We start from the raw sequence: 26,237 nt of genomic DNA on the forward strand, positions 1-26,237 counted from the left end.
TGGATGGATAGATAGAAGATTGAATAAAGCAATAGGAGAGACTAGACACTATTGCTGGGACAGTGAAATGATCCACTGCAATAAAGGGTGTATGGGGTGTTAAGAGAGGGGTATTATCTCTGGTGGAGGATTTGCCATCCCCCTTCTGGGGTAGTCTGCCTACCTTTGGTCCCCACCCTGTTCTCAGCTCTCACCTGTGGCTCCTAGAAGCTGTCAGCATGTGATAGTGACCATACCCCAAGAACAGCTTTGATTGGCCAGCAAAACCAGGTGAGGGTATCAAACCCTCATTCAGTTAGGGACTTCCTCTTCATGCAAAGACAGGCTCTGACAGATTGAGTTACTGACAGGTGGCACTTTTTAGTGCTTTAGTCTCCCACTGAGTTGTCTCTAAACCATTATTATTTGCAGCAGACATACAAATAATCCGTCTTAAATGTGCATTAAGCTTAGAAAACCCCAATTTTCTCACAGACAACTGGCAAATACCATGAAAGGCAAAACTTGTCACATTTATTTTTCTGTGAAATATTCACTTGCATTCTAATTGGGAGTGCCCATGTAAATGACATGAAAAATTGTTTGTAGCCAGCCGTCAACAAGAAAAAAAGGGAGGGTGCCTGGCAGAGGGCAAGGGAAATGCGTAGTTTTTTATGAGTGCATGTCATCCCCTAATAAATACTAATGCTCTGCAGTTGGCCCCCTTGAGTAGAAAAATAATGTTGATGTTGGGGTCTAGAATTGCAGCTTTCAACATGCCCACATAGGAAGCTGCCTTGTAACTGGAGAGGATTATTTATCCGTCTAATTCACTGCTGCCTTTTCTGTATTTAAGTAGCTCTTCTGGGTCTTATGCCCCTGTCTTTCCCATCACTTGCCACCTGAGCCTTTTAACAGGGAATGGCAGGGTTTGAATCTAGGACAAAGCATGTACTCTGCCACAAAGCTATGGTCTGTCCTGCTGATGTTATGATGCTTATTGACTGCACATTTTCCTTCATCAGTAATAGATCAGAGTTCTATTAAAAAGCTGTCGTCGTCCCCAGCAGCTTAGACTGAAGGTTAGCTGCTCTGCTTTTGGGACATAGCTTATAATAAGAAGAATACAGTGGTACCCCGCAAGACGAATGCCTCGCAAGACGGAAAACCCGCAAGACGAAAGGGTTTTCTGTTTTGGAGGCGCTTCGCAAGACGAATTTCCCTATGGGCTTGCATCGCAAGACGAAAGCCCATAGGGAAATGCTGGCGGTCGGGAGCAAAGACTTTCGCCCACAGCCGGCCTTCAGAAGAGGACCTCTTCTGAAGGCCGGCGGGGGGCAAAAGTCTTTGCTCCCCCCCCCACCTGCCTTCCCCCCGCCTGCCCCGGGCGATCTTAAAATGCTGGCGGGCGGGAGCGAAGCGTTCGCTGCCGACCCCCAGCATTTTAAAATCTCCCCCTGTCCCGGGGAGATTTTAAAATGCTGGGGGTCGGGAGCGTTCGCTGCCGACCCCCAGCATTTTAAAACGCTGTTCCGAAGCGGGGGGCGGAAACATCTGCCCCAGCCGCCCCACTTCGGAACGCTGTTCCGAAGTGGGGAAGGGGGGCGGGAACATCTGCCCCAGCTGCCCCACTTCGGAACGCTGTTCCGAAGCGGGGAGGGGGGGCGGGAACAGCTGCCCCATCCGCCCCACTTCGGAACGCTGTTCCGAAGCGGGGAGGGGGGGCGGGAACAGCTGCCCCATCCGCCCCACTTCGGAACGCTGTTCCGAAGCGGGGAGGGGGGGCGGGAACAGCTGCCCCATCCGCCCCACTTCGGAAAGCTGTTCCGAAGTGGGGCGGGGGGCGGGGACACCTGGCCCAGCCGCCCCACTTCGGAAAGCTGTTCTGAAGTGGGGAGGGGGGGCGGGGACACCTGGCCCAGCCGCCCCACTTCGGAAAGCTGTTCCGAAGTGGGGCGGGGGGCGGGGACACCTGGCCCAGCCGCCCCACTTCGGAAAGCTGTTCCGAAGTGGGGCGGGGGGCGGGAACACCTTCTGAAGGCGGGCAGGGGGCGAAAGTCTTTGTCCCCCCTGCCTGCCTTCCCAGGGGCTTTTAAATCGCCCCGGACAGCGGAGAAGTCCTCCGCTGTCCCGGGCGATTTTAAAATGCCGCCCGCCAGCATTTTAAGATCGCCCCGGACAGCGGAGAAGTCCTCCGCTGTCCCAGGGTTTTTTAAAATGCTGGGGGTGGGAAGAAAAGCCCTTGTCCCCCCCCCCCAGCCTTCAGAAGAGGTCCGGGGACAGACTGTCCCCGGACCTGGTCTGAAGGTGGTTTCCCTAGGAACGCATTAATTTATTTTCAATGCATTCCTATGGGAAACCATGCATCGCAAGACGAAAAAACCGCAAAACGAAGAGACTTGCGGAACGAATTAATTTCGTCTTGCGAGGCACCACTGTAATCGGATGCATTCATCTGACCCACCTGCAACAAAACATGTCTCACCTGTATCACTCTTTACAGCCACTGCAGGCGCTGTAACTTTCCAATAGTTTGACTTCGCCCCACAGGCACACTCTTCCATTGTCTCCCGAGACAGATGGATGCCAGCACAGTACAATAAGAACATAAGAAGTGCTAACGCCCATCTAGTCCTGCATCTACCATTGCTAATGGGCACTGATTATTTATTACTTATGTATCCTTGACCCTAAAGTTCCAGAGCAGGTGACAGCAATTTAAAATACAGTTTGAAATTAATTACAATCACAAGAATAGGGCATCCAGAGTAAGGAGGTGGTCAAAGGCCAAGGTAAAGAGGTGGGACTTTAGTATACAATGGTAACTGTATAGTGAAGATGCCAGACTCTTAATAAATATATCACACAGATTATAACCATGTCTTCATTGCTAGTTGGCCTCCTCCTGTCTCAAGAGACAATGGAGTGTGACTTCGGGTGCATGCCTGGGCAGTGTCTATGGAGGTCTTGGGCTGCACAGATGACAAGATCCCCCTCTTGGCCTCTCTAATGTGGTCCAAAGGAAAGCAGACCAATATGTTTGTTATAAAATATTACAACAACAACAACAACAACAACAACAACAACAACAACAACAACATTTTTTAATTTATTTAATAAAAATTTGCACCACTTAGAATCATAGAATTGTGGAGTTGGAAGGGACCATGAGGGTCATCTAGTCCAACCCCCTACAACGCAGGAATCTTTTTGCCCAATGTGGGGCTTGAACCCACAACCTTGTGTCTCATGCTCTACCGACTGAACTATCCTGCAGGCTCACTTGACTGTTTTTTTTAAAAAAACCAAAAACCTCAAAGCAGTTTAAAAATAGAATATAAATACCAAACTGCTATGGAACAAAGAGGGGAAAGACTACTGCCTTTGTGTCTTTCTTTGGGGCTCCCCAGAGGCACCGTGATTGGCCATTGGAAAACGGAATGCTGGATTACATGGGCGCTTGGTCTGAACCAGTAGGACTGTGATGTAGAAGATGCCCACTAAATCTTAGGGCTTCTGCTGCAGCACAATAAAGAAGCCATCCCTGAAGTATGATAGCAATGCATCTAAAAGAACATGTCATAGCTATATAAGCAACAACTTAGACCAACAGGTAATTTCAGTTCCAAATAACTACTGCTTTTGCAATTAATGCACGGATAAAATGCATGCTAGAGTACACCTTAGCGAAAATTAAGTTTAGTGCAGAATTCAATTTTCTTTTTGGAAACAAAAATCTAGGCCAATCACAGCATAAATATAAGCTCTGCATGAAATTAGCCCAATTTAAATGCATGTATGCAGATGCTAGCATTGTTCAACTAATTAAGGCAGTCCAGTTGCACTTTTTAAAAAGAGGGATTGAAATTATTTTATTGAGAGCATGAGTTTCTGTAGACAATTACCAACTTCATGAGATACTAGAATGAAACTCATTTATGGCCTAATTATCTAAACACTTCTAACTAAATTTCATGAACTAGTGTAAAGCATTTGATGAAATATTTCCCATTTGTTTAAACTACAATTTATTAAACTGAAAGACAACTCCAATGAAATGGATGCTGCCTAGGGTTGCCACCTTTGGTCAGGCAAAATAAAGGAGAGGATGGGCAAAATAAGGGTCAGGTCAGGGGGGAATTAGGGGGCTAAAAATTCCTTTATCTGGTGCAGAAATGACTTCAAAGCAATCCATTACAATGGCACATGGTGTTTACAATGGGGGGAAACAGGCCCATGCAACATAGTGACACCCGTCTCTCCCTCTCTCAGAGTCACCATCACCGACTGCACACAGAACTCCCACCCCCCGCTCTCTACCAGGGCCGTGCAAACCCCCTCTCTTGCTCTCCAACACACCCACCACCCTCCCTGCCCACGCAAAACCCAAGACTCCACTGAAGCTATAATTTTGATGTATGCTATTTTTGCTTTTATGCTGCTCCACTAGTTTTTAAGTATTAAACATGTCTAATAGGTATGTGGCTACAATGCTTGGATTGTTAATGTTGTATTTTGATTTTGTTTCATCATGAGCCAACTTGAAAGGATTTTGGTACTAAAAAGCAGCAAAAAAACCACTGTAGTCATTAATGAAAAAAATAAAATGGACCCAACTGTCTGACTTGGTAAGGAAACCTACTAGGTTAAAGCTTTAGCTTGAGCCCACTGAATACTACCGGGTTGGTGCTGAGGTAAATTCCCAAAATCTTAATTTGCCATACTTCATGGGCCTGTCTCTCTAAACTCCATAACTGCTTCATATCTGAATGGATAAAATAAAAAGTGGGGTGGTGGATAATCCTGCCAAAGGAAAGCAAAAAGCTAATTCTCAGATAGAGGACATAAAATCCAGCATATAGAATATTGCAGTACTGTACAAGACAGTAAATCATACATTTTCGCATCTAGAAAGCTAAATCATGGAAGCTGACAGTTAAAGCTGTTTAATGCATTACATATATCAAAGCTCAACAGCAAAGAGTTTAATAGTAAACCTGACCCACATAAAGAAATGCAAGTTCTGCCTGCAATCATCAAAATGAGAGATAAGTGAGCTCCCCCAGGCTCAATTTGGATTGGGATTGGCAACTGCAGAGAATGCTCGGAAAAAAGGTTATTTTTCCTGAGAATTTAAATTTGCTGGGCTGATGTGAGTCCCAAACCTCCTCTCCCATGAGCTTCCTTCGACTTGTCATTAATGGCAGTGATAGTTGCCATGGCTGGGAATGGATACCACTCTCCTTTCTTAAATTTTACCTCTCTACAGTCAATTTGAGAAGCAAGCATGTGCCCATCCCATCCCTAGTGAACTCAATGTACAAAAAGGGTTAAATCTGTATCTTTTCTCTCTTTACCTAATGCTTTTCCTGCTTCTTACAGAAAGAGATACCTCAAAGCAGCTTACAAACCAAACATTGACACATTAAAGTATGTGTGCATTCCACAACAAATCCCTAGAAAGTAAAACATCCAATAACTATATAAAAACATGCCTAAAATAAATTTGTGCGAGAAGATTAAACACTGGGGACCTTTCAAGGAGGCCTTGCAAAGCTGAAATTCAGCCAGCAAGGAAGCTCTGTATCAATACATCAGTGGTTTTTTACTTCACAGCCTGAAGACACTATGGGTAGGACTTACCTTAATGTGTGTGCTCATGACAAACTGTTGTTATAAAATTGTTAATAGTAATATCATTTATGTGTTGCTTTCCCCAAAAAAGCTATCAAAGGAACCTCCATATCTAATATATAATCATGGTCATCATCATTATTATCATCACATTAATACCCTTTCTTCCAAGTGGAACACAAGTACCTAGGGACCCTAAGTGGTCTCCCATCTAGGTACTGACCAGGCCTGCTTAGCTTCAAAGTTGCTGTGCAATGTGCTTTTAGATAATAACCCTGGATCCAGCCTAGGACCACATTAACCTATCTTTGTCAAAAACATGTCACAAATACTGGGCCAGTAGCTCTTCCTGAGTCACGCTTCTTCCATTTCAAGATGGACAGGGATTACTTACTTAGAAATATCTTGCTACTTTTGGGGGGTGGAGAGAAGGGGAGAAAAGATAAAAAAGCAAACTCAAAACGGGATTGCAAAGCAATTTCTCACACTAAAGGGAAATGAAAAATAAATACAGTCGGTATAGATAAACAAAAAAAAAAATCTTATCAAGAGCTGCAAAAAGGAGCGATTTTTATCTGCTGGGCTTTGGTGCTTACAAAATCACGCATGAGAGAGGCTAGCAGAAATTGTCATCACCAGTTAAAGGTGGTAGGACAGCACCTGGCTTTATTTTAAAAGAAAGTGAATTTATGGAGAAAGTAAGGAGATACGTGACCTACTAAATTAAATGCTAAATTTCTGGGGAACTGTTTCTGGCATGTGATTCATATGACTAGATGTAGTTTTCCCTCTCCTGCTTTTGGGAGGGTGGGTGTTACTTTTCACGGAAGAGGCTAACATAGACGGCTCCCTGGATAGCTCAGGGAAAAGAAACAGCTGTGCTCCAGCCCTAGTTTGTTATCTGCTTCAACTCTCCCTTGATGAGACAGCACCACAGGGTGTATCCACAGATGAAATCTCTCGGCCCACCTACTCACGCTTCTCTGGTCTCAAGGGGATGACATCTGTTTGTGAACGGAAGAGAACAACACAAGCCGCCTGCTGTGGGTGGTTCCTTTTCAGCTTCATCAACACCTCAGGCGAACGGTCTCTGTGGGGCTTCACATGACCATGGAACTCATAGAAGCTGCTTAGAATTAAGCTTTTCCCATGCCACTGCTAATGGCAAACATAAAACAAAACAAAACCCAGTAGCGTTGCAGTGATGTGCAAAATCCCCACTATTCAGTGCAGTGCCTGAACACAAGCATAAGGCTAGGGTCAAGGAGCTGGCACACTTAGGAAATTCAAGTCCAAGTATTGGTGTGAATTGGCCAGTCCTCCTTCAGAAAGCCAGTCAGCCACAGAAGTCAAGATAAGATGCCTGCTAAGTCTACTCTGGAGATACAATTTAGTACTGTTTATTTAGTTAGTTGATTTATATCCTGCTTTTTGGCTAGTGTCCTCAAAGAACCTCATGACATTTTGAAAACACAACAGATACTTGAAGAACCACATGCTCACAAAACTAAACATGGAAGCAGGAGATGGTAACAGTTGCTCCTTCACCCCGGGCAAATGGTGTCACAGTTGACCTTGTGCTGAAAGCAATGCAAAGCCTCTTCAGGGCAACAGGAGGAAGGCTCCCCCTGCCCTGAATAGGCTTTGCGTGGCTATCACTGAAGCCAGAACAGCAAGAGGGATCGCTGTGCAGCAATCCCTCTTGCTGCTCTGGCTTCAGCGATAGCTGCACAGCCTGCATTCGCTCCATAAGACACACACACACATTTCCCCTTACTTTTTAGGAGGTAAAAAGTACGTCTTATATTTTTTTTTTATAAATTTTTTTATTGCGTTTCTTTCCATAGGTTAACAAATTAGTTTACATAGCAACATGCAAGAAACATTTTTTTATATATATATAAGAAAAATAAGAAAAAGAAGAAAAAATTAAATATCTTTCACAACGTCCTTCAACAATTCACTTCTTTTGGACCTCCTCACATCCTCTCAACATTGCATTCATTATTCTAACCAGTTCAGCAATTTGTTATCTTGTTTCACATCTTATTGTACCTTTGAATTTATTATGTTACCAATTTCGGAAGTTTGTAATTTGGTTTTAACACTTTTAATAAACATAATATTTTGTTTCTAATTTATCTCGTTTTTTCTTCATTACTTACTTTATCATTTACTTAGATAAATTGCAGAGGCATAACGTTTCTTAATCGTGCACAGTCTTAACATTCAAACAACTTATAATATTTTTGCAAATAGTCCTTAAATTTTTTCCAGTCCTCCTCCATTGTTTCTTCGCTCAGATCTCGAATTCTGCCAGTCATTTCTGCCAACTCCATGTAGTCCATCAGCTGCGTCTGCCAGTCCTCCAGTGTGGGTAAATCTGGTGTCTTCCAGAACTTTGCAATAAGAATCCTTGCTGCTGTAGTTGCATACATAAACAAGGTTCTATCCTTCTTTGGCACCTTCCGGTCCACCATGCCCAGGAGAAAGGCCTCTGGTTTCTTGGAAAAGGTATATTTAAATACCTTTTTCAGCTCATTATATATCATTTCCCAGAAGGCCTTTACTTTCGGGCAGGTCCACCAGAGGTGAAAGAATGTCCCTTCTGCCTCCTTACATTTCCAACACTTATTATCAGACAGATGATATATTTTAGCCAACTTGACTGGGGTCATGTACCACCGGTATACCATTTTCATAATGTTCTCTTTCAAGGCACTACATGCCGTGAATTTCATACCGGTGTTCCATAACCTTTCCCAGTCCTCAGACATAATGTTGTGTCCTACATCCTGTGCCCATTTTATCATAGCAGATTTCACTGTCTCATCCTGTGTATTCCATTTAAGCAGCAAGTCATACATTCTCGAAAGTACCTTAGTCCTTGGTTCTAATAACTCCGTCTCCAGTTTCGATTTCTCCGTCTGGAAACCCACTTTTTTATCCATTTTAAATACCTCTTGAATTTGAGCATAGTGTAACCAATCTCGCACCTTACTTTTTAATTTATCCTGGCTTTGGAGCTTCCAATTGTCTCCGACTCTTTCAATTAATTCCCAATATTTTGGCCAGTAGGCCTCCATATTGGGCCTTTTTTTAGAAATCTTGGCTTCCACTGGTGATAACCACCTCGGGGTCTTACTTTCTAATAAGTCCTTATACTTCATCCAGACGGCAAAAATTGATTTTCTGACAATATGGTTTTTAAACAGTTTGTGAACCTTCGCCTTGTCATACCACAAGTATGCATGCCAACCATAAACATTGTCAAACCCTTCCAGATCTAGGACATCGGTGTTTTCCAACAAAAACCAATCCTTCAGCCAGCAGAAGGCTGCAGCTTCGTAGTATAACCTTAAATCCGGCAGGGCAAACCCCCCTCTTTCTTTTGAGTCAGTTAGTATTTTGAATTTTATTCGGGGCTTTTTGCCCTGCCAGACAAACTTAGAGATGTCCTTCTGCCATTTTCCAAAACATTCCATTCTGTCCACGACCTGAAGGGTTTGAAATAAAAATAGCATTTTTGGCAAAACACACATCTTTATAGCTGCGATTCGGCCTGACAAGGTAAGTTTCAATCTTGACCAAATATCCAAATCTTTTTTAATTTCCAACCAACATTTTTCATAATTATCTTTGAATAGGTTTAAGTTTTTGGTGGACAAAGAAACCCCCAGGTATTTCACTTTTTTAACCACACTTAGCTCTGTCTCTTTCTGGTACCCCTCTATTTCTGTAGGTGTCAAATTTTTGACCAAAACCTTAGTTTTTTGTTTGTTTAGCTTAAATCCCGCCACCCGACCAAACTCCAAGATAAGTTCAAGAACTCTTTTTGTGCTAGATTCTGGCTCCTGTACTGTCAAGACTAGGTCATCTGCAAAAGCTTTCAGTTTGTATTGTTTCGCTCCGACCACTATACCCTGCACCAGCTGGTCCTCCCTGATCATATTCAGCAATACCTCCAGAACAGAAATAAATAACAGAGGGGATAGAGGGCACCCCTGTCGTGTCCCTTTTTCAATTTGGAGTTCCTCCGATACCACATTGTTCACTATCAGCTTGGCTTTTTGTTCTGAGTAGATTGCTTCTAATCCATTTTCAAACCCCCGTCCCACTCCCATCCCTTTCAAGTTTTTCTTCATAAACATCCAAGAAATGTTGTCAAATGCTTTCTCCGCATCAATAAAGATTAAAGCCGCCCTTGTGTTTCTGATTCGCAACAGCTCCAAAATATCAATAATGTTCCTAGTGTTGTCAGACATGTGTCTACCAGGGAGAAAGCCTGCTTGGTCCTTGTGAATTACTTCATTTAGTACATTTTTAAGTCTATTCGCTAAAATGTCTGCAAATATTTTGTAATCCACATTCAGGAGTGAGATGGGACGGTAGTTCTTAAGCTGAGTCTTTTCCCTTTCTGACTTGGGTATCAATGTGATAAATGCTTCTTTCCACGTTTCCGGTGCCCTCCTCCCCTCCATGATCTGGTTACAAACCTCCAACAACGGTTGTATCAAGAAGTCCTTCAAAGTCTTATAATATTTGGAGGTGAGTCCATCCGGGCCTGGAGATTTGCCAAGTTGCATATTTTGGATGGCACCTTCAATTTCCTGTTGAGTTATTTTGCTGTTAAGAATTGATCTTTTGTCTTGACTTATTTTAGATAATCCATTTGTCCTCAAAAATTGGTCTATTTCCGATTCTTTCTGAGGCCCCTGTGCATAAAGCTCTTTGAAGTATCTGTGGAAGCACTTTCTTATTTCTTCTGGTTTCTGAACTATTTTTCCTTGAATCTCCAAGTTTGTAACCGTATTTAACCTTTGTCTTTTTTTCAACTGCCAAGCTAACAACTTTCCACATTTGTTTGCTGATTCAAACGATCTCTGCTTCATTTGTTTAATTTTCCATTCAATCTCTTGATTGATCAGTTTCGAATATTGTGCTTGATGGAATTTGATCTCTCTTAGCACCTCTTTTGACTTTGGTTTGGTTCTCAGCTTTTTCTCTCCTTCACTTATTTTCTCTAAAAAATTTTCCTTTTTTCCATTCCAAAATTTTCTCTTTATTGTATTCTGTTGTATCAGAAACCCTCTCATTACAGCTTTACTTGCGTCCCAGATTGTTCTTTTCTCCACCGTAGTGTTCAAGTTTATTTCAAAATAGTCCTTTAGCGTTTTTTGGGCCTTCTTAACAATCTCTTGATCTCTTAACAAGGTGTCATTCATTCTCCATCTGAAGGATCCAGTTGGGATAAGTCTCAATTCCATTTTCAAGGCATTATGGTCGGAGCAGGTTTTTGGGCAGATTTCCACTTTTCTTGTTTTCGGTGCCAGCCCTCTAGATATCCAAATTTGGTCAATTCGTGTCCATGACAGATGGGCCTCAGAAAAGAAGGTTCCTTCTTTACCCAAGGGGTTCCTTGTCCTCCAGATGTCAATCAAGTCCATATTGTCTGTCATTTCAAAAAAGGTTTTAGGAAGTCTGCCGTCTGTTGTTAAGTTTTGATTTTGGGATTTATCCATATTTGTTGACACCACCCCATTCATATCTCCCATCACAATAATATTTGAATAGTCCAAATAGTCCATCATTGTCTCATGCAGCTTCTTGTAGAATTCTGATTTTCCATCATTTGGCGCATAAATTCCTAATATCAAAATCTTCTCCCCTTGTGTTTGAATTTCAATTGCGAGAATTCTTCCATGATCATCTTTAAATAGAAATTTTGGTGACAGGTTCTCCTTTGCATAAATTACAACGCCTCTTTTTTTGACTTTGTCTGATGAAATAAATTCTTGGCCGAGTCTTTTGTTGATTAATACTTTCCTATGGAGCCTAGTCACATGTGTTTCTTGAAGGCATATTACATCCAATTGTTCTTTTTTTAGGATATGAAATATCCTCCTTCTTTTTTCCGGTGAGTTCCCGCCATTTATATTCCAACTAAGTAGCTGCAGAGACATCCTGTTCTAATTAAGATGTTCTTAGGATGAGGTGCCTTCCTTTTGCTCAGATCCCGAGGGTGCAGGCGTTAGCCCACCTCCAGGCAGTATTGGTGTTGGTAAGGCTGGAAGCCAATCTGCTCCTTTTTGGAGATCTTCTCCGTGGTCGTGAAGGAACTTTTGGTTATCTTCAGGTGTTCTAATTTTAACCTTCCTTTCTTTGTAGGTGAAGGATAATCCTTGTGGAAACTCCCACCTATAGGGAATTGCGTTGTGTCTCAGCAATTTTGCTAGTTCTGTATAGGTGGCTCTGAGGTCCAGCAACTGTCTCGGAATATCTCTGTAAATTTCCACCCTTTTTTCTTGTATTTCAATTGCTTTTTTGAAGTGAAGACCTAGGATCTTATCTCTCTCTTCCTTTGATCTTAAAATTAACAAACAGTCCCTGGATCTGTCTTTCCTTACCAATCTTCCCAGTCTATATGCCGAGACAATCCTGAAATCTGTATCTTCCTTTAAACCCCAGAACTTCGAGAATTCCTGTGTCAAGTATCCAATCAAGTCTCCTTGCTCGAGTTCCGGGATGCCTCTCAATTTGATGTTGCTCTCGCGATTTTTCAGTTCCACCATTGACAGATAAATTTGTTGTTCACCCACCTGTTTGTGCAGGGGCTTGACTTCTCCTTTTATTTCTTCAATTTCTTTTTGTAAAGCTCCCACTTTCTGAATTGCTTCTCCGGCTAATTCCCGATTTTCCGCTGTTGCTCCTTGCAAATTCTCTATAGCTTGCGTGTGCTGGGAAACTTGTTCAGTCAATTTTTGAATCGAGGAAGTCGCTTTATCTATTTTCAAAGACTGGTCGTCCACCTTCTGGTTTAAACTTGATAATTGCTCCAATATTTGTTTTAATAGTGTATCTGACCCACCTGCTGCCATATCTTCCTCAGTGAACTTCTCGGTTATTTCCCCTTGCTCCCTTTGAGTCACCAGTACAGCTGGAACCGACGATCGGCGTCCTTGGGTCAATGTTGTTTGTACAAATTGTGCTGGTTTTCTTTCCTTTTCTTTTTCCTTGGCCTCTTTAGATTCCTTAGCTTTAGATGCTCTTGTTCTCCCTGCACCACTCATTACACATCTGTCAGTGTTCAAGGTCAGATTGTCTATTGTTCCATGGGAGAGACAAATTCAGTTATAAACAACCAGTGAAGTGGAATTCAAAACAAAAGTCAATTCCCAGGATTTTATAATCCGAAAGCCCTGTAGGGGGAGTGCCACCAGGTTTCAAAGACAAAGAAGGAAGTAATCCGCCATTAAGGTTCCAAATTATTTCAGTTCAGTAAATCCGATAGTCCAACAGTCCCTTCAAAGACTCAAAGTTCCCCAAAGCACCTTTTATAGCTCAGCAGAGTTTCACAAGAGGTGCTTGCAACAGTATCACATCCCGTCTTTTCTGCTCAAATGTGTCAGTTACGCTCCAGCAAAGTTTTTGCAACTGTTTCCGCAGTTTAACACAGTCTCCCTCTCTGGCAGCCCGACGATCTGGCTCCTTAGAAATACAGCCCAAAGAAAGAAAGAGATAGGAGGAAAGTCCCCGTTTACTACTTCTTTTAATCAATGTCCATTTCCACGTTCGGTTTAAAAAAAAAGAGCAGGTCTGATAGCACGAAAAAGTTAAAGCTTCCCACAGTCCCGTTTCAAGCGCTTCCGCTTTTTAAATCTTTGCTTTGATCTTGTCAGCAATGTCGGAAGACGGACTTCCCTTTTCTCGTCTCCCGTTTTCAGCCAAATTTAACAAATTCTTTGCCAAATTTTAAACCCCTTTACTCACGGGTATGTTACTTGCAGTTCGGTGTTGGTTTTAGGAAGAAGGATCAGCGCTCATCTGCAACAGCCGCGCGGCTTCACTTCCGCGGAAAGAGCGATGAACTCACAGCACCGCTACCCCTCCTTCACTCCGGGTCTCCTTACGGGGTCCCTTCTGTGTTTTCAGAGCAGCTTCTGGTGCCCGCCGAGTCCCACGGCCACGGGCTCACTCTACCCGTGGTTTATCTTAATGGGTCGTCGCTATGCCGCAGCGACCGACCCTTTTCCGCGGAGCCCCTCTTCAGAGAACGAAGAGGACCGCCATTACAGTTTCGCGCCGCCCCCGGAAGTCCCAAAAAGTACGTCTTATAGAGTGAAAAATACAGTAGATCCAGGCCAGGCTGGGGAGGAATTTGGCATATCAGGTACAGACAATATTACAATGCATGAAAGGAGCCAAGGTAGAACCACTTGTGCAACAGTAGAGCCATAATGGAACAAGAACATAAGATGAGCCTGCTGGATCAGGCCCATGGTCCATCTAGTCTGGCATCCTGTTCTCCCAGTGGCCAACCCTTTGTCTGTGGGAAACCCACAAGCAGGATTCAAGCACAAAAGTCCCCTCCCCTCCCATGGTTTCCAGCAACTGTTATTCAGAAGCATTATTGCCTCCGACTGTGGAGGCAGAGTACAGCCATCAAGCAGAGTACAGTGGTGCCCCGCAAGACGAATGCCTCACAAGATGAAAAACCCGCTAGACGAAAGGGTTTTCCATTTTTCAATGCGCTTCGCAAGACGAATTTCCCTATGGGCTTGCTTCGCAAGACGAAAACGTCTTGCGAGTCTTGCGATTTTTTTCGCTCCCCCCCTTTTTCTAAGCCGCTAAGCTGCTAATAGCCTTTTAGCCGCTAAGCCGCTAAGCCTTTAATAGCCGCTAAACCGCTAAACCGCTAAACCGCTAATAGCGCTAAGCCGCTAATAGGGTTGCTTCGCAAGACGAAAAAACCGCTAGACGAAGAGACTCGCGGAACGGATTATTTTCGTCTTGCGAGGCACAACTGTAGTTGCTTTGTAGTAACACACAGTTGGAAAGGGAGATGAGGGTCATTTAGTCCAACCCCCGGTCTGATGGAATATGGCCAGGGATGGGTCAATAAATAAAATGTTGGGCTGGCTCTGAAGTTTACTAACCTTTTAGACCATCAAAACCAGAGCGCAAACCATTTCCAGTAGTGATTTAAGACTTAACAAAAAGAATGGAAGAAGAAAGAAAAGAAAAGAAAAGAAAAGAAAAGAAAAGAAAAGAAAAGAAAAGAAAAGAAAAGAAAAGAAAAGAAAAGAAAAGAAAAGAAAAGAAACAGGCATTTACTGGTGGGGGATAAGCACTGAGATATTTTAGTTACACATTTTATCTCTTATGTTTTAATATAAGGATGATCTGAAGATTTAATGAGTTGTTTTATATTCCCTTGCTATTTTTTTAAGCTGCCCAGTTCCTTCACTTCTAAATATACATAAACTCTTAATGAGAAAGGAAGGACAGACATTTCTAAACCACTTCAAATGTTTTAAAGCTTGCACAGCTACATATTTAGAGAAAAGCTCTTGTTTGCTATCTGATGGCAAGCGATCACATTTATGGTATTTAAATTCAGTCCTCTGAAACAAACAAGTTGGTTCACAGGCAGTGCCGCTGCGGCTGAACTGTCATTGCCTGACATCCTGTCTTATCTGCCAAATTGCTCATTAGGTTTGGCAATTTTCACCTGCGCCTCCAGTTTCTACATTTCAGCAGGGAATAAGCATCAGTTTGCTTCAACCCATCTTCCACAGCAAGCTCCCTATGTACATCTTCTGTAAAGTACACAGATACCCACTTAGTAATGATAAAAAATGCACTTTTATCTAGTACACAGTTACTCTAAACTAAATAAATGCAGCAGCAGAAAATTTAGTTTAGGTAATATTTTATATAAAAATAGATGTTAAAAACAAGGAGATAAGAAACTTTTTAAAAAGGAAGGAAGGAAGGAAGACTTGTAGTGTTTTTATACAGAATAGCACAAAGACATTATTTCCCAGTATTATTCTTGATTTGTTGCAAAAATCCAATCTAAGCCATCTCTCCATGCACACAGTACATGGTTATTGCAGAGAATGCATGGTTTTATGTCTTGTGCATAGGGGGTAATGGCAGACCAGATGCATATTACTTTCTCAGCTGGAGCTGATCTAGCTAACCTTTTCCTTTCTAGGGAAGGTGGTACAATTTAAACACAAACCAAAAAAGTGGCGGGGGGGAACAAGGCAACCTGAACAAAGGAAGATGAAAATCTCAGCAGATCATTCAGCCTTAGCTTAATACGCCTAGACAGTGCGTCGAAACAGAGGCTGCTCTGTTACCCCTCAGATGCATGCAAACAGCAGAACAAAATGTAGGCTTTGCCACATGAGCTGCATTGTCAAAAGGTGTCGCCCATTTGGTACTTAGAAAAAGCATACTCAGGGCAGGCGGAGGCGGGTGGGGGAATAATAAAATTGCAAAGCACCAAAGGAGAAAAAGAGAAATATCTACAACTGCTACCAAACAATTTCGGATGGAATACTGTTTTTCATTTGGTAGAAGTAAAATATTCACCACCAACCCTACAATTAGCTGGAAAATTACAATAATTACAGCAATTTTGCATCCCATCTCCAATCTAATTAATAGATATATGATCTTGTCAACATGTAATAATCAGGATCTGCAACTACCATGAAACTGGATGGGTTTTATGAGCTGAATAGAAGCTGAACAGTATAAGAAGGTAATTATTTGAAATCCTGAGAATACCATTTGTATGCCATGCTTCACTTCACAAGTTAAAAAGGAAATACAATAGGGATATTATTTCTATTTTCAAAGTATATTTAAATCAGGTATTTGAAATCGGTTTGCCTTAATGTCAAATCACGCTGCTGGTATGGCTCCAATTACCCACAGGGTGCAACATCCCGAAGAACAAAAAATATTCCACAAAGAAAGGAAAGAAATTCTTTTAAGTTGTACACAGAACATTGCTTTTGATTTTCTAGGATATCTGTGCCAAAATATTTCACACATTTCTTCCTTGAGCATAAATGTCATGCAAATACATTGTCTAAGTTAGTCTCTTTAAACAGTTTTCTGCAATGTGCTATATTTTCAGTATAGAGGACAAGCAGTAGATGCACATGACAGTTAATGGGGATGAAGGTTCAAACCGACTGCATTTTTAAAGAATCAGGGGTAGAAGAGACTATAAAAAGTCTGGCTTAACCCTAGCCTAATCCCTCAGCTGTAAGGCAGATCCATGGACCCACAATTTGGTAAAGGAACAACCTAAGCTATCCACATCAGAGTACAGTATGTCACAAACAGTGAGTGCCCCCTTTGTGCAATTTTAGAGGTGGGATCATCTTTAAGGATTGTCCTGGTTGCGGGCAGGCCCCCAGGCCAGTTCCTCCTCCCCCCCCCCCGGCATGGGCGGAGCAATGCCGTCATGCCAGGGTGGCACCACAATCACCCCAGCTTCTTGGCCAATCACTTTTGCGTGGGGTGATCGTGTAGGGATATAAAAGTGGCAGCATCACGTGTGTCAGGCACCTGCTTCACACTGCCGAACACCCACCCACCCTTTATTTTAGATGTCCTCTGGCCTTGCTTTGGACTTTGGTTGTTCGCGTGTCTTGGGATGGGGGCCAGGTAGGAATTTTTCCATTTGGAAGATTGGCACTGGCCACTTGGTTTTCGCCTACCTCTTAGCATTCGCCACAACTTTGTAAGGTTTGGCGGTTAGGCATTGGCTCATTGATTTGTGGGGGAGGGGAGGTCAGACATCGCCTGCCCCTCCATTGACCAAGGGCATTCCGTTAAAGGAATCCAGGGTCTGGATCCTGTCCAAAGTCTGCTTGAGGGACTAGGGCCATGCCAGGCCTCTGGGGACACTGAGGAGAGCTACAGGCAGGTTCCCCCGGTGTGGCTTCCTCTGTGGGTGGTTTACCCTTACTGACTTCCTGCAAAGGGGACAGGAGTCTGATATACAGTGGTGCCTCGCAAGACGAAAAGAATCCGTTCTGTGATTCTCTTCGTCTAGCGGTTTTTTCGTTTTGCGAAGCAAGCCCATTGACAGATCAGCGCTATTAGCGGCTTTTAGCGGCTTATCTGCTGATTGGATCAGCTGATAAGCGGCTTAGCGGCTTAGAAAAGGGGGGGAAGAAAAAAAACCAGCAGGAACTCGCAAGGCATTGTCGTCTTGCGAAGCAAGCCCATAGGAAATTCGTTTTGCGAAGCACCTCCAAAATGGAAAACTCTTTCATCTAGCGAGTTTTCCGTCTTGCGAGGCATTCTTCTTGCGGGGCACCACTGTAGTCCTTTGCCAATGCCTAAGCCAATACCACTCATATTTCTGTAATCAATAAAGTTGTGGCCTAAAATTTTCCCAATAACTTTAAACCAAAATTCTGTGTCAGTGTGAATTTTATTCTAACGAGGGGCTGGTTTGGGGGCCTCGCCACCCAAAAGCCTTCCCCAACAAGATGTTTTGGACTACAGTTCCCATCATTCCCAATTACTGGCCATGCTTGCGGAAGGCTGTTCTAGAGGTATCTATTTCATCACTGCCAGAAATAGAATGATAAACTAAATGGACTTTGGTGTGATCCAGTAAGAAGTTCTTAGCATTCTGAGTTGACTAAGAGGTGGACAAGTTCCTTCCTCTCATGTTTTAATCAATGTAACATGAACAGTTTTATTCGCTGAATGATAACACTTAGGAAAGTCAATGGAGAAAGGAAACTTTTGTAGTGTTTTGTATTGCGATATACCCTATTTTTTGCACCATAACACTCACTTTTTTCCTCCTAGAAAGTAAGGGGAAATGTCTGTGCGTGTTATGGAGCGAATGCCTACGGGTGGCGGGGGGGGGGATCTGCTGCAGTCGTGAGCAGAGGATCCATGGTTCCCCTTCCTTCCCTCCTCCGTGGTTACAAAGCATGGATCCACATGGATTCTCAGGATTTTTGCATTGGGCTACTCCAAACTCACTGTCAGATCACATGTCTGTGGCCACAGCATGAACCACAAAAATCATATATCCACTATTTCATTTAGAATTTTTTTTTCTTGTTTTCCTCCTCTAAAAACTACGTGCGTGTTATGGTCTGGTGCGTGTTATAGAGCGAAAAATACGGTAGTTTGGGGGGAAGGGAGGAGAAGTGCTGTATCCCTGGAATTCCTTTGAAAATATTGAAGCATACCGTGCGTTTGCTGTTACCTTTCCCATTCATCTGTCCAATGACATTTTTGAAGTGTGTGTGGATTCTCTATTTCATTATTTTCTATTTGAGCCTTACTTAACTCTTGGGGAACAGCAAACCATTTGTTTAATAAAGGTAGAGTCAAGCTACAAGATGATAAACCCTTCCCTTAGATCAGGCATGGCCAAACTTGGCCCTCCAGCTGTTTTGGGACTACAACTCCCATCATCCCTAGCTAACAGGACCAGTGGTCAGGGATGATAGAAATTGTAGTCCCAAAACAGCTGGAGGGCTAAGTTTGGCCATGCCTACTTTAGATCAACCTTCTCTGAATGCAGTGCTGTCTAGCTGTTTTGGACTACAAGTTCCATCAGCCCCAGTTGGAGCTGTTGTAATCAAAAGCATATGGAGAGTAAGTTGGAGGAAGTTGATCTAGATGATATGTTGGCAACACTCCTCAGCTGACAAGCTTATCAAGCAATAAAGTTCAGTCTCAGCTCATCCTTGCAACCTAAGGTTTCTGACAACTAAGTGAAACGTAGCCATGAACCGATGTTTAAGTAGTCCAGCAATGTAGCGATATTCTAAGCCCATTTTCTAAATCTTCTGAAGGCTTATTCCAGATATTGGGAGGGGAACAAGAGGACAAGAAACAGAATGCTACCAAAATTAGGAGCCCATATTTATTTCTTGCCCTCCTTTGCCACCTCCTCCAACAGGAAACCCCATGTCCTGACATAGAGATACTGTGGGTTTCCCTGTCCCTGCCCTACAATGATTGGTAGCATGGGCAAACAAATGCATTGTGACATGACATCAGAACAAGCACTAAGTTGTACTGCGTGAAATAAGAGTAGGGAAATAACTCTAAATGTGATCTCTATTGCAACGTGTCCTTATTTTCACCCTGAATTTGACATATTCAGATCTTGAGATGTGAAGACAACTCCCTGATCTTTTTTTTTTATTTGAAAGGGGTAGAAAGGCATATAACTCACTGTGCCATTGGGTTATGTTTAACTGCCAGGTGATGCAAGCAACCTCCGTGATATTCATAGTCTCTTGCAACTCAAAGCACGTACTATAGACCAATTTTTCATTTTTTCAGCTTTTTTATCTTCACTTGCTAGGTCAATCCTGCCACTCTGGAAACTACAATCTGGAAACTGTGCTACAAGTTTTCATGCTCGGCTACTTAGGAATTGGGGATGCAACAGACACACACACACACATGTTTATGAGTGTTTAAAGCAGCTCATAAGCACTGTATTAAAAAGCAAAAAGGCAGAAGCTTATTTACTTGCCTGCCTCAACCATTTACCCCTTTTCTGAACTTTAATCAGCTTCTGATAAAGACACATAATGAATCATATTCCCAGCAGCATGAGAGGGTAACAGAAGTTGGCATCCCAGTAAATGAAGATGAAATGTGCCGAGGCACCGGGAACCTTTACTCACTTGTGCGAAGGACTGAAGGCGTGACCTCAATTTCACTTGTTGCTTGGTAAGGCTGGAAGGCTGACACAGCAGTGGTGCCCAGTTCACTGCCAAAGATCTCGGGACTCTGGGTGCCAGTGGAGCTGGCACTGGTGCCATCTCCTCCATGGTGTGGGTCTTGCTCATCGAATACAGCTACAAGCTGTGAATAACAAAAGGGCCAACGGTGAGAAGAGGAATTATACTAAACGGCAGCATCAGAAGAGCAGCTACACAAAACACAGGTGGCAGTTTCCCCTACTTGGACCAATAAGTGCAAGCACTCACATCAAGGGGTGTGCTAGCATGTCACCTGGATCATGGCCCAAATGGAAGAATCTGTTCACTTAGATGCGTATTGGAGTTTGTGCTGCAACTACTAAAGTTGTTCCCACACCACCTAGATATTGCGTCAACACCTTCCACTCCCATGGTTTGCTCTTGAGTCAAGGTTAGCCACTACAAAGCTCATGCCTGGCTCCTTAGGAGGTGCCATTGCCTGAATGGTTGTAAATTTAAAAAACTTACAGCAACCCACAGGGGTGAAAATAATTGTGTCCTGGTGGGGAAAATCTTTAAGAGCAGCAGCACCTATTAAGTGCACAAATAAAGGAGTCTGAAAGTACAACCCGTGGCAGAGACTGTTTAAAAAAGAATGTTATCATCTTAAAAATAAATAACTTCCATTTTCGAGCACAGAAAAGAAGAAAAAGTGAGGTTGACTTCATCATTTAAATACTGAGGGAACATTTCAGTACCTTTTCATCTTAAATGAGTTACAACAATTGATTACACTATTCTCACAGCAGACCTGCAAGGTAGGAATGTGACTTTACCCAGAGTTCTCAAACAGAAGACAGACACAAGGAGGCTTAAACATCTTGCCAAAGATCACACAGCAAACCCTTTTAAAGCAAATAAATTGGTCCCATTTCTCCCAATTGCCAGGTGATTAATATGACAGCTGAAATAGAAGTGCATGTGAGATGGCAAGAATAAAGATGTAAAACCGAGAAGCTCTGGAAAACCTGAATTCTCCTCCACCCCTCTCTTTTTATTCTTTTTATTCTTTAAAACTTTGAGGTAATAGTTTCATTCATAACAAACACCCAAAACTTACTTTACTACGGGGGGGGGGGGGGTTTCTATAGGCAATACCACTCAAAATAAATTGAAGTAAATAATAGTAAATAAATAAATAAAAGCAAATAAAGTGCTTTGTGTGATGGAAAACCATGGCTGGGAATAAAGACCCCCCCCCCCGCAAACACACATATTACTTCAATGCATGCATATGTAGGGTTGCCCCCACCCCTGCTATATCATACGCCATTCCAAATTGCCCCCAAACCTTCAAAACAGCTGAGGTAGGAAAAAAGCAAGGGCACATAGACCTTAGCATTAGCACAGAAACAACTTTGGATACTGAGTTATACCTGGTAAGAAACTGCACTTTTTAGTAGCAAAGAGATAGCTTATTAGCATGAAGAAACCCTGATTTCTACTATTTTTCCAATGAATAAGCAACCTGGAGCATCTCTGACCTTTTATCGCGCTGGACCTCCACCTGAAGTTGCCAAAGAGGTTTCACATGGCTTCCTGAGTTCTATCATTTCCCAGAAGGCCAGGAGGGCAGAGCCTCCCCAACCAACTACTGTATAAGGGTCAGTTATGCCACCAGAGCCTGCTGAAGTGCAATTAACTCATAGCACCAACATGTGCACTTTTGTATTGGAAATAAGCCTGATTATCCAAAAAATGACAAATTTATATACATTAATGAATCAAGCAATCAATCAGTCAGTCAGTCAATCACACCTACTTAAGTGTAAGACAGCAATTCCATGTAAAGTCAGCTGAGGAGGAAGCACAAGAGTGCAAGTGTCATAATAAATAGAGGAAAAACTATCTATGTGAACTTTTTTCACTTACTGTATTTTTCCATGTATACGACTAGGTTTTTTCCAAAAAAGAAAAGTCAAAAATTTGGGGGCGTCTTATACACAGATACATCTCCCCCCATTTTTCTTAAATCAGAGTCCCCCAAAATAGGGGGCATCTTATAGATGGGAAAATATGGGATATCCCACTCCATCCCAGTAAGTATTGCCTTGAAAATACTATCAAAACTCAGGTTAATTTCTCTAATCAGAATCAATGTCGCTTACACTCAGATAATCTGAATCTGCCTGGGAAAGTCAATTTCCTGAACCCCATCATGGGTTAATCACTCTGGTGGGAAAATCCTAATTTTTGTCCATAATTACTTGTTTCTAACTACATCTCTGTGTACTGCCAGACAAAAAATAAATGAGCTGGCCGTGTTTTGAAGTTTGAAACTTCTTAAGTGGAGGTAGTCATTATCAATGCAAGCCAGGAGGAGAACTGTTGGTTCAGAGCATGTTGGCTAGTCCTAAAAAATGTATTATGAAAATATGGTTTAGAGAAAGGACCTTTGCTGCAGGCTAAGAAGCCTGGCTTGTGTTGGCTAGCAAATCTCTTCCAATCTATTCTTCCCTCATGCCAGATGGTTGACTGAATCTTGAAATACCTGGAGATGTGCAGCAACATTTAAAAGAAATATACTAATTCAAAGTTCTAAGAATTGCTTGTATCAACATCATTAACAGTTTTTCTCCACTTCTTTGCATCTCTAGGCAAGAATGAAGGGACAATCTTCTTCTTGCATACAAACAGTGGTAATTTGCATATATACCTGTAACATTAACAAGCAAGTAGTGGTAATGCTTGTGCGAAAAGGTATGGAGCCATCTCAGAACATGACAAGAGCTATCAAATATCCTATGGCAGTATTTTAATACTGCCTGACAGTGTGTGTCTCCAATATCACTTCATTAACCGACTCTCAAGAGAGATACTCCTACCCTTGTATGAGATCAGACTATCTGCATCCAGGCACAATGAAAAACTGCAATAAAAACATAGATTCCTGTAACTACAGCTTGATTGATGGATTCCTGCAACTGCAGTTTAATTGTATCATCATGGAAGCTCCTTAAATGTGTTCTTGTTATTGCTACATAACGAAAGGGGGAAATGCTGTATAGCTCCATATTCTTATAATTGATAAAGAAGTTATTAGAACGGAATGGAACTCTTTAGAACTGCTGCAACAGTATAAGGATTCAGTAACTATAGAACTACAAAATGTGAACCCACAACATGTCAACCCTCTTCAGAAGTTATTTTCATGCACTGAACCATTGTGCTGGCTAGCCTTCCTCCTGACATCTAAATGCTTTGCATGAACATCTACAGTCTCCTGCATACGTGAGGGCTTCCTTGCTGCAGGTTTTTCTGATCAATGACAGAAGGACACCATAGAAATATATGGAAATAAAATTAAAAAAAAATGTCCAGTGGCACCTTAGAGACCAACTAAGTTTGTTCTTAGTATGGGCTTTCGTACCAAACTTCGTTGGTGTCAAAGGTGCTCCTGGACAATTTTTAAATATTTTTTAATATATTTCTACTGTGTCAGACAACACAGCTACCTACCTGAATCTAGAAGGACACCATGGATATAGCATCATGATGTTGGGAGCAAGGGTAGCTGGCACAGCCCTAAATCCCATAATGATTCAACATTTGACCATCACTTCTTGTGGGGACAAATGTGGAAAGGGGAAACTCTCATTTGTTTCTTTCAATCAGCTTGCCAGTTGGGAAAGTTGTATTGTGTGAGGTCAAGTAGTAACCTTTAGTTGAGCTGCTACTTCAAGCCGTAGGGCTTATCCACACTTACTGTACTTTTCCTCTCCTCTTTCCAGGTCTGCACTTTAAAGCTCCGTGTCCAGGTGCCCATTTTTTGGTCCAGAGTTTTCCCCGTGAAAAACCCACTCTTTAGCACTCAATCAGAGCAAAGGTCAATCTGCAGAAAACCCAAATCAACATTTGCCTTTGATTGAGCACTAAAGAGCAGGCTTTATATGACCTGAAGGTCTTATGGTGATCAACTGGACCCTGAGAAATAAGCAGTGGCCTTCCCCACAGAAACTGGGTTATTTAAAATATAATTCTACACCAAAACTGTGGTGACAGTGCACCCATAATACAGTATATACAGCAACACATATTACCTGAGCAGTGTTTGTGTGTGAGGGAGAGAAAGAAAGAAAGACAGTAATTAATAAAGACAACTAAAGAAGTTGATTCATATGCACACAAAAATTAAAACAGATAATAATCTATATTTGCTTCTGTCCCAGATTCAGGCAGTAACTGATCTAGGCTGAGAATAAAATTAATCCATTCAAACTGTATTATTGCTGTCAACAGGACCAGGTGCAATATATTTCCACATATATCTATCCTACAATGCCCCCATCTTCTGCTGCTAGCCTGACAACACACCCAGGAAGTTCCCACAACTCACTGGTAGGTCCTAGCCCTCCATTTGGAAAGTTCTGATGTAGGGGTGGGAAACTAGTGGGGATTCTCCTGGTTAATTAACTTGGCAACAACGAAATACTTGGCAAGAGTTTCCCAGAGAGAGTTGTATCTTAATGTCAAGGAAGATAACACAGTGAAGCCAACTTTTATAATCACAGAAATTTCCAAAGAGCTCTTATTACCGTGAGCTAATGCCTAGAAACTGCAATGTTAGACCTGCTTGTACAATTCAAGTTCTGACATGTTGCTTTGAGCCCTGAAATGGAAGATTGGATTCAAACGCAATAACATAGTATGTGTGCTTAGGTCTAGGAGAAACCATATTACTTCAGTCTAGCTGAAATCAATATCACCCAAGTGTACTTCAATTAGGGGCCAGTTTAGTCAAGAGAGAGAAACACAGAGGGTGGCCAAAGGAGAAGTACCTTGCATTTCCTCCTTATGTACTTTGGGAGTTTTGGAATCTCCCAGCCACTGCCTATGTGCTTATGGGGATGGGTGGGTGTGAAAAGTACATGGATGAAGTGTGTGTGTGGGGGGGGGTATTTCAGCCAACAACAACATCATAAAGGCCCTACCAGACAATCACTTCACCAAGTAGTAAAGTTTTGTACCATGGTTTTCTTTCCTCTGTTTTAACAAAATATTATATGATTTCGCCACCACTAGCACATATTTGCAATACAAAAAGGAAAGCTTCCAGGGGCATGAAAACATGACATTTTGAAAAATCATTTCTGATTGGATGCTATGGCAAAGATGAAAAGCAAGGGTGGGAAACCTGTGGCCTTTCAGATGCTGCTGGACTACAAAATCCCATCACCCCTGGCCACTGGTCATGCTGGCTGGGGCTCATGGCAGTTGAAGTCCAACAACTGGAAGGCTACAGGTTCCCCGTTTCTGGTTTAAAGTCTATACATACATCACATTCCTAATCTGGCTCAGTTCCCGGCTCCCTTACCCAAACACAAGCTATTTCTGCTTGAAAAAGCAATCAGGCCAGCTCTAGTTTGGCCTAGAGAGGAGAAGTTAAGTTCCTAAGCTAAAGAGTGTGACAGACAGGGCTGTCTTTTGCAGAATATCTTCATGGCTTTTAGAACTTTAGTTCAGATTTCCAGGTGCTGTTTATGATTTCCAGGTGCTGAAAGATGTAAATATTTACAGCCATTGTTAAAATACTCACCAAGTTTTGGCATGTTTGAGAATACATAGGTATGTACCTGAGGTTATCCATTATTTAAATTGGGATTGCCCTGCTTTGAATACGTTATGTTATGTTATGTTATGTTATGTTATGTTATGTTATGTTATGTTATGTTGTTATGTTGTTATGTTATGTGCACATGGATATTTTTCAGACATTGTTTATGCAGAATATGGAAAAAAGGCTGGTGCAAATCTCCACCTTCACATTCAGACCTCATTTCCTTATAGAAATGCATGCACGTGCACACATCATAATTGTGCTTTTAAAAAATGGATCATGTGCATACAAAATACATGCGGATAACCTAAAACCACACAACACAAATGGCCTCACTGGTTCACAAGCAATGCAAAAGATGACTTCATCACTTAAAAAGTGCACACCTTTTTTCTGATTTCCTGACTCAAAGAACCAGGAGGTACAGTGGTACCTCGGGTTAAGAACTTAATTCATTCTGGAGGTCCATTCTTAACCTGAAACTGTTCTTAACCTGAGGTACCACT

At 42.3% G+C, this 26,237-nt stretch overlaps 1 protein-coding gene across 3 annotated transcripts in view; it reads right to left on the minus strand.

Annotated features, from left to right (window-relative positions):
- PARD3 (par-3 family cell polarity regulator) overlaps positions 1 to 26,237 on the minus strand; it is a 549,815-nt gene that overhangs the window by 332,037 nt on the left and 191,541 nt on the right. For all 3 annotated transcript variants that reach the window (XM_081163479.1, XM_081163478.1, XM_081163477.1), the window contains exon 3: positions 20,097 to 20,277. In XM_081163479.1, the coding sequence (XP_081019605.1) occupies positions 20,097 to 20,277 (181 nt within the window). The remainder of the gene's footprint in view (positions 1 to 20,096; positions 20,278 to 26,237) is intronic.

Source organism: Podarcis bocagei (assembly GCF_964188305.1).
Source record: "Podarcis bocagei genome assembly, chromosome: 12".
Classification (NCBI taxonomy): domain Eukaryota; kingdom Metazoa; phylum Chordata; class Lepidosauria; order Squamata; family Lacertidae; genus Podarcis; species Podarcis bocagei.